The 14,934-nt window shown below is 40.3% G+C and overlaps 1 protein-coding gene across 1 annotated transcript in view; it reads right to left on the reverse strand.

Moving 5' to 3' along the window:
* glrx3 (glutaredoxin 3) overlaps positions 1 to 14,545 on the reverse strand; it is a 28,776-nt gene extending 14,231 nt beyond the window's left edge. Inside the window, exons 1-3 of the mRNA XM_033033667.1 lie at positions 14,402 to 14,545; positions 6,402 to 6,510; positions 564 to 638 (exon numbers count right to left, since the gene is read on the reverse strand). Of these exons, the coding sequence (XP_032889558.1) occupies positions 564 to 638; positions 6,402 to 6,510; positions 14,402 to 14,469 (252 nt within the window). The 5' untranslated portion in view covers positions 14,470 to 14,545. The remainder of the gene's footprint in view (positions 1 to 563; positions 639 to 6,401; positions 6,511 to 14,401) is intronic.
* Between the last annotated feature and the right edge of the window lie 389 nt (positions 14,546 to 14,934).

Raw genomic sequence — 14,934 nt, forward strand, 5'->3', positions numbered from 1 at the left:
GAATTTTGGAATACCTTTACCAATTCAAAACTATGACAATAGGAAACGCTGTCACATAAGTAAATCCCGGGGGTTGTTAAAATAGATATTATAAAAGAATTACAGAAAAGTTGATAGTAAATAGTTCTAAATTGTACATTTTCAACACCTTTTCAAACTGTATTCTGTAAAAATTTGTTTTTTTCTTTACAATAAAAAGCTCAGCTCCAAAGTCTGCGCATTTTTATAAACAAAAAGGCACCAATATGCACCATTAATAAACATTCATGACATTGCCAGAAAACAAAATAATTACGTTTTACTTTTTAGAAGTGCTGGTATACAGAACAGTGCGTACTGCCAGAAAAAAAATGGCACTGCCTTAAACCAAAGAACATTTTCAAAAGATAGCACAATAAATTATTTATATAGCCACTTTGTGGTCCATCAAGGTTCTTTTCTCTAGAAAATTCAGGAAGCATCGAATCTGGTATCTACGACAACCTCAAAATTAGACAACAACCAACTAGTGTTTAGCTTCTTCAATGTGTTCTACTTTAAATTTCAAAACGATAAACACTTGCCTTAAAAAACAGGAACGTTGGCACAGAGCTAATCTCAAATTTTTCAGATATCTCTGGAACAGATTCAGCTTCAAGCTGTAAAAAAAAAAAGAAGTCCATCAATAACCTTGTTTCATTGCAGAACAACCAAATATTCTTCAAATATCATTAACAAGATTATATTTCCAAAACACAACAAAACATCAATCACCTAAAATAAACTTCCAAACAAAGTAAACAAACTGAATTAGCCAAAGTAGATTGGGAATTAATCTTTAGCAGAGTGTTAAAAAAACCCTGGTAATAACGGAGAAATAAAACCCTCTTAAATCTGGTGGTATGTGTTTTCTAGCTTTTGCATCTACTGCACAACACTAGAGGGGGGGGGGGGGGAGGGAAGAGAGAATAACCAGGGTGTGTGGTCTTTGGTTACGCTGGCTGCTTTGCCAAGACAGCATGGTGGAATCGATTGGAGGGGTGGTGGGTTATTTGTGTGATGGACTGGGCTACGTCCAAAACTCTCTGCAATTTCTCACGCTCCAGTGTCAATGCGGTTGGGCCAGGACAAATAGTTGATATTTCTGTTAATAAATCATTTTCCCAACTAAATGATACAAACTGCCAGAATTATTTAAACTGGTAATATTATTTATTAACGGAAATTACACAAACTACTCCACCAGCATCTTTTCAATTTTTTCTTTCTTTGGCTCGGTTCATTTTTATGGATATTATGAGGGTAATGCTTTTTTTTTTTTAAATCTTACTATCTTCCAAAAATGTTTTAACCCAAAAGAATGAATTCACTAACTTATCCAAGCCAAAGCATTCTTTCAGTGAAGGCGGCTTTATATCTCATATTACAAATTTCCAGAATTTAGTTCTAATACTCTGTTCTTGCTTTATTCTTTATTCTTTTTAACTGATCAACAATGTTCAGGATTTTCCACCCTTTACTTCATTACAATTGATCCAAAACATTTAATTCTGCCCATGTTTACTATATTCAACTGTTCGTTTGCAATAAATTATGCTTAGCTTCTTTCCTATAGAATATTCTGCGTCGGAGTCTTTTGAGTTTATCACGTTAAAATCACAGCCACGGCTTTGTGATCTTGTGGCCCGAGGAATCAATTAACAGGTGGAGTCCAATGCTTTGTCATAATCGTCAGATTTACACTGATTTTCCACTTGTTCTTCAGCAACTACCTAAACTTTATCCAACTGACATCTCTGGTTAATGACACAAATAACATTTTGAGAATACTAAACTTAACATGATTTTCTTTCAAGACCATGAGATCATAAGACATAAGAGCGCAATTAGGTCATTCAGCCCATCATTCAATCTACTCCATCATTCAATCATTGCTGATCTATTTCTCCTTCTTAACCCCAGTCTCCTTTCTTCTCCCAGTAACCTTATAGAGGCCCTCACTAATCAAGAAGTTATCAATCTCCGCTTTAAAAATACCCAATGATGTCATCCACAGCAGTCAGTGGCAATGAATGGCCTCCTATCTTGTTTAGCAGGCTTGTGTGCGGCACCTTATCAAAGACCTTCTGAAAATCCAAGGAAACAACATTCACTGACTCTCCTTTGTCCATCCAGCTTATTATTTCCTCAAAGAATTCCAACAGATTTGTCAGGCAAGACCTCCCCTCAACAAAACCATGATGACTTTGGCCTATATTATGTTTCTCCAAGTACCCCAAAACCTCATCCTTAATAATGGACTCTAAAATCTTACCAACCACAGAATTGAGTCTGTAGCCGGCCTATAATTTTCTCTCTTTTGCCTTGCTCCCTTCTCAGACAGCTGAGTTACATTTGCGATTTTCGAATCCTTTGGGAGCATTCCTGAAAAATCACTACTAATGTCTTCACAATCTCTACACCTACCTCTTTCAGAATCCTGGGGTGTAGTTCACCTGTCTAGGTGACTTATCTACCTTCAGATCTTTCAGCTTTCCAAGCACTTTTTCCTGCGTAATCGTGGCGGCACTCACTTCTCTCCCCTGACTTATTGAAACATATAAGATTATTAAGGGTTTGGACACTCCAGAGGCAGGAAACATGTTCCCAATGTTGGGGGAGTCCAGAACCAGGGGCCATAGTTTAAGAATAAGTGGTAAGCCATTTAGAACGGAGATGCGGAAAAACTTTTTCTCACAGAGAGTTGTGAGTGCGTGGAATTGTCTGCCTCAGAGGGCGGTGGAGGGTGGTTGTCTGGATGCTTTCAAGAGAGAGTTAGATAGAGCTCTTACGGATAGCAGAGTTAAGGGATATGGGGAGAAGGCAGCAATGGGGTACTGATTGTGGATGATCAGCCATGATCACATTGAATGGCGGTGCTGGCTCGAAGGGCCGAATGGCCTACTCCTGCACCTATTGTCTATTGACTCTCTTGAATTTCTAGCATGTTGCTGGTGTAGTCTACAGTGAAGACTGACGCAAAATACTTAAGGGCCTCTCCCACTTGGACGTCATTTGCTCGTCATTTACGTGACACCCTAAAAATTGGTTGGTGCATCATGACGCGTACATGGCGTGGTGGCATATGCAGTGATGTGCTGTAACGAGCGGCGCCCCAGGATTTTGGAATGCTCAAAATCCTTGCGCGCCACCTGCGTGACGTATCCCTTGCGCACGCTGACATACTAACGGCGTATGTGTAGAGCGTGGTGACGCATGCTTACACACGGTGACGCACGAACATTGCCTATGCTCAGTTATTATGCGTCACCGTGCGTCAACGTCCGTAACCATGCGCCGCCCGTACGCCGTCGGCGCAACATTTGAGCGCCGCACCAGCTCCCGGAGTTTTTTTGATAAATTTTCACTGGGAAAATCCTTGCCACGGAGATCGAACTAAGTACGAACGGCATCGCAAATGGTAGCAATGTTACAAAATTTTGAGATTTAAAAAATCAAGTCTGTAATTTATCCCATCAGATAAAGCATAAAAATAAGTTTAATTTGACACCTAATTCACTTTCATATCTCAAGTATTTAAAAAGTTATGGCCATTTTCATACTCGGAAATGAGCATCTTGTTCCCTATTGATTTTCTATGGACATAACAAAAAAGCTGTGATCGTGAACAGTCAAAAGCCCATAACTTTCTTAAAAATTAAGAGAACTGAATGAAATTTTCAGTTATCATAGATTGAAGCATTCTGAAACAAATATAAAATAATCTTACTTGGATGACCTGAAATTAAAGCATATAATTAGTTAGTTACCTAATTGTAGCTAATTTCAGACTTCAATTACTAGATCTAAACATCTATCCATTTCTTAATAAATGATTAACATTTTTAAATAGCCTAAATGTCCAAATAATATTCACAAATAATTCACAATAAAACATGATTTTTAAATCTCATTTACATTAATTTATAGATCAAATGGAAAGAATTTAGTGTTCAATTGCTGTAAATAAATGCCCATTTAAATCAGCTTTCCAGTGGGTCCCTGTGGAACGCGCTGGTTTAGAACGTTCACATTGCGGTAGATTTGTGCCCCAAATGCCGAGAAAAATACTGCAGGATATAGTGGGCCCAAAATGAGCTACTCGCAATATTAAACTTTGTATAAAGGGATCTTTAGAAGCCCTTTTTAATGTAAAAATATGCAGCATACCTTCTGCTATTTGCTTTATGAGACCCTGCGGTTGCTGGCGGTCGCGGGTTTAGAGATTGATTTTTAAACTACTATAACTATTATATGAGGCCTTTAAAACTAATAATAGCTTTTGCGACGGGGTCTTTCAGCGATTTTTCGTTAATAATTAACTAGGCTGAACATCTTCGATTTGAACAGCCTAGAGAAAATCGCGTTTTAAACCCGCCCCCCTCTAAACGGCGCCAAAATCGCGCACACCCGCAGCGGCAGATTTTCAACGACGCTTCAGGTAGGCTTTGTAACATACCTACAAATGGCTCCCAAAAGAAGCAGGACCCTCAAGAGCACTTGGCGCGCGACTGTCGTACTGCTAGATGATTTTCGCGCAACAGTCGCGCGACTGTCGCGCGTCAGTCACTACCGGCGTAAATGACGTGCAAATAACGCCCATTGGAGAGGCCCTTTATTCAGTCATTTCTATGTTCCCTATTACTACTTCTTCAGCGTCAAATACCCAAATCTCATTGCACTTATGTGCAATGACAATAAAATATATTATTATTATTATTCCAGCAGTCTAATGTCCACTCTTGCCTGTCTTTTACTCTTTATATATCTGGAAAAAAACTTTGGGTATCCTCTTTTATATTACTAGCTAGCTCACCATCATATTTTATTTTTTCACCCCTTTATTTCTTTCTTAGTTGCCTTTTGCTGGTTTTTAAATGCTTCCCAATCCTATAGCTTCCTGCTAATATTTGCCATATTATATGCCTTCTCTTTGGCTTTTATACTGCCTTTTACTTCCTTTGGCAGCCACGGTTGCCTCATTCTTCCCTTAGTATGTTTCATTCTCTTTGGGATGAAAGGTCCTGCGTCTTCCAAATTACTTCCAGAAACTTCTGCCGTGGCTGCTCCACCATCATTCCTGCTAGGGTCCCATTCCAATCAATTTTAGCCAGCTCCTAACTCAGGCCTCTCTACTTATCTTTACTCAAGAGTGATACCGGTACATCCAATTTCTGCTTCTCCCTGAATATAATATTATGATCATTGCCTCTTGGGGATTTATTCACCTTAAGGTCCCTAATCAAATTTACTCATTGCACAACACCAAATCCAGAATTGCCTTTTCCCGAGTATGCTCAACCACAAACTGCTCTTAAAAGCAATCTTGTAGACATTCTATAAATCTCTTTTCTTGAGATCCTGCAACAATTTTTTTAGTCTACCTGTATATGGAAATCCCCCAAGACCACTGTAACATTGCCTTTCTTACATGAATAGTAGCCAGGATGTAGGGTACAAACTACATCAGGAGATATAATTTGACCCTATATCCTGGCTACTATACAGAGGCCTTTATATGACTCTCATCAGAGTCATTTTATCCTTGCAGTTTCTGAACTCGACCCACAAGGATTCTACATCTTCAGATCCTATGTCGTTTGTTAGTAAGCATTGGATTTCACTCCTTACTAACAAAGCCACCTCCTAAGCCCACCTGCCTGTCTTGATGTGTAACCTTGGATGTTCAGCTCCCAGATCAGATCATCGTTCAGCCACGACTATGATGCCCAAAACATTGTACCTGCTAACTTCTAAACATGGTAAAAGCTCATCCACCTTTTTTCGTACACTGCTTTGCAATCAAATATATCTTCGGTTCTGTATTCACCATCCCCCTTCTCAACTTGGCTGATCATATTGCCTGACGATTGATCTTATCACTTACTAAATTTTCTATCCTATTTCTTATTCTGGAGCCTTCAATAAGCTCTCCTGTGCAATCCTTCCCTTTATGCTATCCATACTTTTCCAATCTGTTGAACCCACCAATCAACGTTATGAACAATACTTCAAACACGCCATTTGTTTGCCTTCCTCAATTCAATCAAGTGGATGTGCTTTGACAAAGACTCTACACATTGGTTGCTCATTCAATCTTCATTATGATCTGTTGTCTTAATATAAGAGAGGAAACAGATTCCTTAAGTTATGGTCCACAAAATACATTTCAATGATTGAAAAATATAAAATATCATACCCTATTTAAAGCTTTGAACATTTAAGCATGTACATGATTTTTGGTACTTTCTATAATAACCAGTTAGATAAATATATTATACGTAGAGGTCCAATTTTCTTATGAAGAATTCTGCAGGAAATAAATTTTGATGTTATGACAATATTCATAACAGACAAGTCAGTTGATTAGGCATGAGATTTACCTTTACAAAGATAACATGTGCATATTCTTTGGCCAATTCAGTCAAAACGTCATTCATTTGCGTACACTGCTCAGCCCATGGTGCCCAGAAGTGTACCACAACCAGCGATCTACAGAAACAGAATAATTAAACATGATGTGATGCTTGAAAGTTAATTTTGATGCTTAGTTGCTCTCTACCACCAAAATTCTGGCTCATCTAAAACTGAGTAAAACCATTTACAAATATTCACATTAACAAACCATCCCTTCGCACTGAGGATAATTTCACCATTTGATATTTCATTCCCTCATAAAATAAAAATCTGATAATTTACGATCCGATTTTTCAGAAGTCCAAGCAGTTCGGCATCTGACTTACCTGGTTCTCTTCCCACTCTTCCTGTAATCTCATAATCCCCTTGCTGCGATGCTAAACTCACCGTGGCCTTTTGCCACATTTCGTTTATACTCATTGGGGACATGTTTCTGACATTCCCTTCTCGCTTACCTGGTTCAGTTAAAAAAATATTGTATAACATCTAAAAAAGATATGAAGGTGTGTTATAGTATTCATAGCAATATCCACTTGTGTCTTTTTCTTTAATATTGTTGCAGTATTAATGTTAAACACAGCAGTAGAAAGATAAGCAGACCGAGGAGCATGGGACTATGGGAGAGAGAAGACAGATGATAGGCAGTTGTGAAAAAGGATAAATTATCATAATATTTGCCAGTGAGAAACCAAGAGTCATATGCGGATTATGAACTTGTTAATGTTGAAGCCAAGACTCTAAAATGCCCAGCAGAAAGTTGAGCTTCACCTGACCATCAACAAAATAAATTTTGAGGACACATTTCATGTAGGGCCTGTGCTTATTTAACACATTCATCAGTAAATCTGCACTCCACCTCTCCCATTCACAGAAAGCTCCACAATAAGCTCCCAATATATTGTGCTAGACTGGAAGAAATAAAATAAATTGCTCATGTGCGTGAGCAATGTTTGGAAATTTGGCGCATTGTGAGCAGTTTTGGGCCCAATATCCGAGGAGGGATGTGCTGGCGTTGGAGAGGGACCAGAGGAAGTTTACAAGAATGATCCCAGGGATGGTTGGGTTAACGTATGATGAATGTATTTGACTGAGCCCGTACTCACTGGAGTTTAGAAGGTTGAGGGGGGCACTTATTGAAATATACCAAATATTTAAAGGCCTGGGTAGAGTGGATGTGCAGAGGATGTTTCCACTAGTGGGAGAATCGAAGACCAGAAGGCATAGCCTCAGAATAAAAATATGTCCTGTTAGCAAAGAGATGAGGCGGAATTTACTTAGTCAGAGAGAATCTGAAGAATTCATTGCCACAGATGGCAGTGGAGGTCAAGTCCTTGGGTAGTTTTAAAGCGGAGATTGACAGATTTTGCATTAGTAAGGATGTCAAAGATTATGGGGAGAAGGCAGGAGAATGGAGTTGAGATGGAAAGATAGATCAGTCATGATTCAATAGCAGAGTAGACTCAATGGGCCAAATGGCCTAATTTTGCTCCTGCGACTTATGAAATCTGAATACCAGTAAGGAATAGGGTGAATATCAAGGTATTGCAGCACATGTACTGCAAGAGCTACAAAGCTTCAAAAGAATGAAAGAGGAAATAGTTGTTTTGCAATTGCATACCGTGAGGGAACAAAATATCAAATGGTGAAATTCTCCTCAGTGCTAAGAGATGGTTTGTTAATGTGAATACTTGAAAATGGTTTTATTAAGAGTTTTAGATGAGCCAGAATTTGGATGGCAGAGAGCAACTAAAGGAAAATTGGAATAGCTGAATCAAGGTGGCAAGGAAAGGGTTTGGGATACAAATGGGAAAATATATCAGAGGACTGAAAACAGCTGGTCTTTCTGAGAGAAGGAAATTTGGTTAGCTATTCACTTCTTAAGGGGCTGTCCTTCGACTATGTAGAAGACCTCCTTCGACTATGTAGAAGACCTCCTTCGAATATGTTGAAGACCAGCTTCAACTAACTACGACGAACTTCAGGATAATTAGACACCGAAAAGTGGAGAGTGAAGACGACCTCCTTCAATCTCCTTCGACTATGATGAAGACTATCTACGACTACGTTCAACTACCCTCGATTACCTATGACTAACATGCCGACCTACTACGACCTATTACGACTAAACCTACAAGTAAAAAAAGTATAGATTTTTTCCATGGCGACCTTTTTTTACTCGCGGGCATTTTTTAACATATTGAAAAAAAACGCAAACTAGCTGAGGCATCGAGTACACGGACACCACTTGCGAGCATGAAGGAGAGTTACGAAGACCTCCTACGACCTCGTGTCAACCATGCTGCAAGTATGAGTCGAGGGCAAACTCGCTAGAACTCGCGGATTAGGTCGCCCAAGTGGGACAGGCCCTTTAGGAAAAGAGAATGCACAGAATGAAAATAATCTAATATGGACAGAGACATTGCCAGGAGGGGTTTGAATTGATTATGAAATTTGTGACAGAGCTGATGACAATAAGTTTAGCCTTCCTAACACTTAATTAGAGAAAGATGACTGGGAATGATTACAGCACAACAAAGCTAATCAATGCAGGCCAGCTTTTTGTAAGAACAACTCTCAAGCTATTTTCCTGTAGCTATATAAATGTTTTCTCCTGTGGGTATTCATGCAATTCCCTTTTAAAAGCCATGATAATAGCGGTACAGGCAACATCTCTGGAGAGATGCAATGGGTGACATTTCAGGTCGACACCCTTCTTCAGACTGATGTCAGGGAAGTGTGCGGGACAAAGAGGGAATGTGGTTGGAGACAGTAAGACTGGTGGGAGAACTGAGAAGGGGGGGAGAGAGAGAGGGAAAGCAAGGGCAATTTGAAGTTCGAGAAGTCAATGTTCATACCACTGGGGTGTAAACTACCCAAGCAAAATATGAGGTGCTGTTCCTCCAATTTGCGCTGGGCCTCACTCTGACAATGGAGGAGGCCCAGGACAGAAAAGTCAGATTTGGAATGGGAGGGGGAGTTAAAGTGCTGAGCAACTGGGAGATCAGGTAAGTTAAGACGGACTGAGCGGAGGTGTTCAGCGAAACGATCGCCGAGCCTGCGCTTAGTCTCGCCAATGTACAGAAGTTAACACCTGGAACAGCGGATACAGCAGATGAGGTTGGAGGAGGTGCAAGTGAACCTCTGCCTCACCTGGAAAGACGGTTTGGGTTCTTGGATGGAGTCGAGGGGGGAGGTAAAGGGACAGATGTTGTATATCTCCTGCGGTTGCAGGGGAAAGTACCTGGGGAGGGGGTTGTCACATCCTGGCCGCAGATGTGAAGTAATAATGATATTAACACATTATTAAGAGGTTACATTCGTTGTTCTCTGTATTAACTCACAGTCACAGCTTTCATCTTGGCTTACACAGCCCCACCCGATCTGATCTCCAGGTTATCTGATACAGAGGCCATCTTATGGATGATGGGGTGGAAGGTGAGGACAAGGGGGTCTCTGTCCTTGTTACGAATGGGGGTGGGGGAGCAAGAGCGGAGCTGCGGGATATCGAAGAGACCCAAATGAGAGCCTCATCTATAATGGAAGAGGGAAACCTCCATTTCCTAAAGAATGAGGACACCTCCGATGCCCTGGTATGGAAACCCATGTGCAGTACTTCTCCCCCAATTGAAATTTTTCCATCACCGAAAATAGGTATGACCATTCCACCTGATCAAGTGCTTTTTCAGCATCTAACAAAATGATTGCTAGGTCTACATTAGCAATTCTATTTGAATATATAATATTGAATTACATCTCATTCTTTTAAAGTCCATTAAGCTATTACTCAGAGTACTGGCCCAAACTACTCAACATTTCTTTAGACATCAGCCCCTCATCCCAGTAATCAATTCAGTGCACCTTTCCTGCACTTCCTCTTTTGCAATATTGAAACTTTCTCGACTATAGTATAATAATTGGGAAAAAATTAATATTAAAATTTTAGAAAGGCCCTATAATCACCACAATTAAAATGTGGATCATGGAAATGTCGGAGACCCTACACTTGGAAAGAATTAGACTTGTCTTAATAGACAAACAGGAACTTTTTGTCAGAATATGGTCTCCATTCATTGATTATTTGAAGGGGTAGAATGGTTCAACACGGCAACCTAACTGAAGCTTGAACTCAGGATTAGATGAAAAGTTATACTTTATAATTTACGAACCTATCTCCAATTATGTATTATTAGTAAATTATTCCATTCTTCCTTATCATGCTTTTTGTTTTGTTTTTCTTTCTCTCTTGCTCTCTTTCTATAAAAAAAATTAAAAAACTAGAAGCAGTCAATACACAACTGATAAAGCTATTGATGTACGACTGATATACATGACATGTTTTTATTATGATATGTGCTTGCTTCTAATTAAAAAATATATATATATTTTTTAATCATTTTGTACAACTTCATACTGACACGTTTTGCTTTCACAAACCTTTCCCCCTCTATAATTTGAAGATTTTTAAAGATTATTTTAAAGTATATTCATTGCCTTTATAATTTATTTTCTCCCACAACATGCAAACTTTGAAAATGTTGTAACTTCAGCTAATGGTCACTTGGTCACTTCAATCCTGATCATCAATATAATAATTAATTAGAAAATTGTTATGGCTTGGCACTGTCAGTAATTATCCTTTGCAGAAATTGTAGTAATCCCAATGTTCCCATGTAGAATGGGATGTGCCAAAACAAATTAATCATATCTGAAATCAAAACAGAAAATCCCCAAAACATGCAGCAAGTCAGGTACAAACTGTGGAAAGAGTAACAAGCCTTAACATTTCAAGTCAGATTCTTCATCAGAGATGCTCTAATGAAACACAAAGAGGGTAGCATGCAATAATTGGAAAGCTATTGAAGCATTGGTCTTTCTTGCAAGGAATGTGGAGTATGAACCAAAGGTTCTGAAGCATCTCTACAGTGTTGATAAGACTGTTCCTAGAATACTATTGGCTCCATATTTAATGAGTGACAATATTGCAAAAGAGGATGTGCATTAAAGGTGCACTGAGTTGATTACTGGGATGAGGGGCTGATGTCTAAAGAATTGTTGAGTAGTTTGGGCCAGTACTCTGAGTAATAGCTTAATGGACTTTAAAAGAATGAGATGTAATCTTACAGACACCCATAAATATAGGAACGACAGACAAGTGGAATAGACACGGTGATTGCTAAATAGATGTTTCTCTGAGGGGGCAAGTTTTAGAATAAACGGTCATCTATTAAAATGAAGAGGAATTTCTTCTTTGAGGATCATCGATCGTTAGAAATCTTCTCTTTGTTCTTCTTAAAAAGTGGGATTACATTTTCAATCTATGGGAATTGATCCATAGTCTAAAGAATGTTAAAAAAATTACCACCAGTATATCCACTATTGCTTGGCCATTTTTTCAATTATTCTGCACACTATTGGCATTGGTGATTTATTGAATTCTCAGTGCATTGGTCTAGAAAAACATACTATATATATTCTATGAATTTCTCCTGCACATTATTGTTAAGAATGTTAAATGAAAGTTATCCTTGTTCAAGTTATTCACAGTTAAATCTTCTGCTATCACCACTCATTTCTTGTTTTATGGTAGACAAAAATGCTGGAGAAACTCAGCGGGTGAGGCAGCATCTATGGAGTGATGGAATAGGTAACGCTTCGGGTCAAGACCCTTCTTCAGACTGATGTGGGGGTGGGGGGCGGGAAGAAGAAATGAAGAGGCGGAGACAGTGGGCAGTGGGAGAGCTGGGAAGGGGAGGGGAAGAAGGGAGAAAGCAAGGACTACATGAAATTGGAGAAGTCAATTATCATACAGCTGGGGTGTAAACTACCCAAGCAAAATATGAGGTGCTGCTCCTCCAATTTGCGGTGGGACTCACTCTGGCCATGGAGGAGGCCCAGGACAGAAAGGTCAGATTCGGAATGGGACGGGGAGTTGAAGTGCTGGTCCACCGGGAGATCAGGTTGGTTAATGCGAACTGTGCGGCGCTGGGCGAAGTGATCGCCAAGCCTACTCTTGGTCTCACCTATGTAGAGCAGTTGACACCTAGAGCAGTGGATGCAATAGAAGAGATTGGAGGAGATGCAGGTGAACCTCTGCCGCACCTGGAAAGATTGCTTGGGTCCTTAGATGGAGTCAAGGCGGGAGGTAAAGCGACAAGTGTAGTATTTCCTGCGGCTGTGAGGGAAAGTACCAGAGAAGGGGGTGGGAAGGGACAAATTGACCAGAGAGTTATGGAGGGAGCAGTCTCTGTGGAAAGCTGAAAGGGGAGGCGATGGGAAGATGTGGTCAGTGATGGTATCCCATTGGATAAGGTGGCTTATCTAACTTATCGGTGGCTCAGCACTTCAACTCCCCCTCCCATTCCGAATCAGACCTTTCTGTCCTGAGCCTCCTCCATGGCCAGAGTGAGTCCTACCGCAAATTGGAGGAGCAGCGCCTCATATTTCGCTTGGGTGGTCCACACCTCAGCGGTATGAACATTGACTTCTCCAATTTCAGGTCATCCTTGCTTTCTCCCTCCTTCCCGTCCCCAGTTCTCCCACAGCCCACTGTCTCCGCCTCTTCCATCTTCTTCCCGCCCCCCCCACCTCAGTCTGAAGAAGGGTCTCGACCTGAAACGTCACCTATTCCTTTGCTCCATGGATGCTGCATGGAGAAACCCGCTGAGTTTCTCCAACATTTTTGTTTACTTTCCAGCAGTTCTTTCTTAAACATTTCTTGTTTCATCCCATCCTCAATGTCATCACTAGTTTGAGCATGTGCATTCAATTCCAACTAACATTTCTTGCCCCATGGCATTTCTTAAGACTATTTAAATAAATTCCATGTCATCTGATTTACATACATTAATCACCTTTTTAACCAGTCATACCACCCTTCCTGGTTTTTCTTTTCCTTCATATACCTGGATTTCAGTTCTTCTTCTTGGTTCCTCTTTAGCCATGTCTCCATGATCTCAACTATTAATCATCATCAGTCCATCAGTCTGAAGAAGGGTCTCAACCTGAAACATCACCTATTCCTTTGCTCCATAGATGCTGCCTCAACCACTGAGTTTCTCCAGCATTTTTGTCTACCTTCAACTATTGCATACTCAGTTTAATCTATTTGCATGATTAATTCATCCACCTTATTACATACATTATGAGACATGGTCATTAGGCCTGACTTTTCAACATTCTTAGTATCATTTTGCACTTTAAACTTATTTAAAACACTCCTAATGTTTTGTTCTTACAATTTTGGTTTTCTTCTTGCTGTCTCTCTGCACGGGCATAGATGCCTCTCCCATTATACAACAAAACAAATTTTCTGAGTATTTTATAGCAAGAACAATCGGAGGATTCTTCTCACTTTTTAACACATAGAATATCGCCGAGCAAGCTGATAAACAGCGCACCCAATGGGGGAGTAGGGAATCATTGACAACTCCACTGGTTTACTGTCTTTAACTGCGGATGTGCACAGTTGCCAGAAATTGTTGCCAGTTTCAATAATGAAGGAGGGTGTTAACAGGTTTGCTGTCATTCCAATCAAAAAAATGTGATCAGCGTACTCGACTGAAAATCATAGCTTCTCTACAATCCAGTCATGATAAATAAAATCGACATTTAACCATTCAAACTCTACTCTCATGGCGCTACTGTTTTTCTTTAAATATATTCTAGCCTTCAACAACGTGCAGGGGTCTCAGCATCCATTGAACCAGCTGCTAGAATTCTTTGTGCAAAATACTTTTCTGTTCTGTTCCCATATAAATGTTGCTAGGGCAGTTTGTTTCTTTTTCAACACACTATTTTGGTATGAAAGCTAAACCAGGCATCGCCGCCTCCATCGGGCCCGCACACAGTAGTCGACAACTCAGTCCCTGCTGCTCACCCTGGCCCCGCAACTCTCTCTATCATTCGATACTCGCGTGTACGTGCAGAAAGCTGGAGAAAGGGGTCATTCAGTGACACGCTTACTTACCTCTTTGCCTTTTCCAGAATCTCCTCGAATTGTTTCGCCGTCTCCACCACCACCACCACGGTCGCCATGATTACCAGACCACACGAGTGGCGCGGAAGTGGAAGGAAACATAGCGCCGATCTACTACTGCTGCCTGACGGGCAAACACATGTGGTGCATCTGAACGTGCAACGAGGGGGAGCTGCTTGTCACCAAAGATTATAGAGGAGCATAATCTTTGCTTGTCACAACTCATGCAAAGGGAAAGAAAGCTCATGTTTTTGGTGTTTCGTTTTAAAACTATGGTGTCGTACAACACAGAAACGGGCCTTTTGGCCCACGAATTCCACACCGACCTTTTTTTATTGCTCTTCTCCAATACTATTTGCCCGCAGAGAATCAAGAGTGTAGGAAGGAACTGCAGATTCAGGTTTAAACCGAAGATAAGACACAAAAAGCTGGAGTAACTCAGCGGGTCAGAGAGCATCTCTGGAGAAAATGAATTGGTGACGTTTCGGGTCGAGACCCTTCTTCAGTCAAGAAGAGTGTTTTAT

The sequence above is a fragment of the Amblyraja radiata genome, chromosome 15, assembly GCF_010909765.2.
Source record: "Amblyraja radiata isolate CabotCenter1 chromosome 15, sAmbRad1.1.pri, whole genome shotgun sequence".
Taxonomy (NCBI): domain Eukaryota; kingdom Metazoa; phylum Chordata; class Chondrichthyes; order Rajiformes; family Rajidae; genus Amblyraja; species Amblyraja radiata.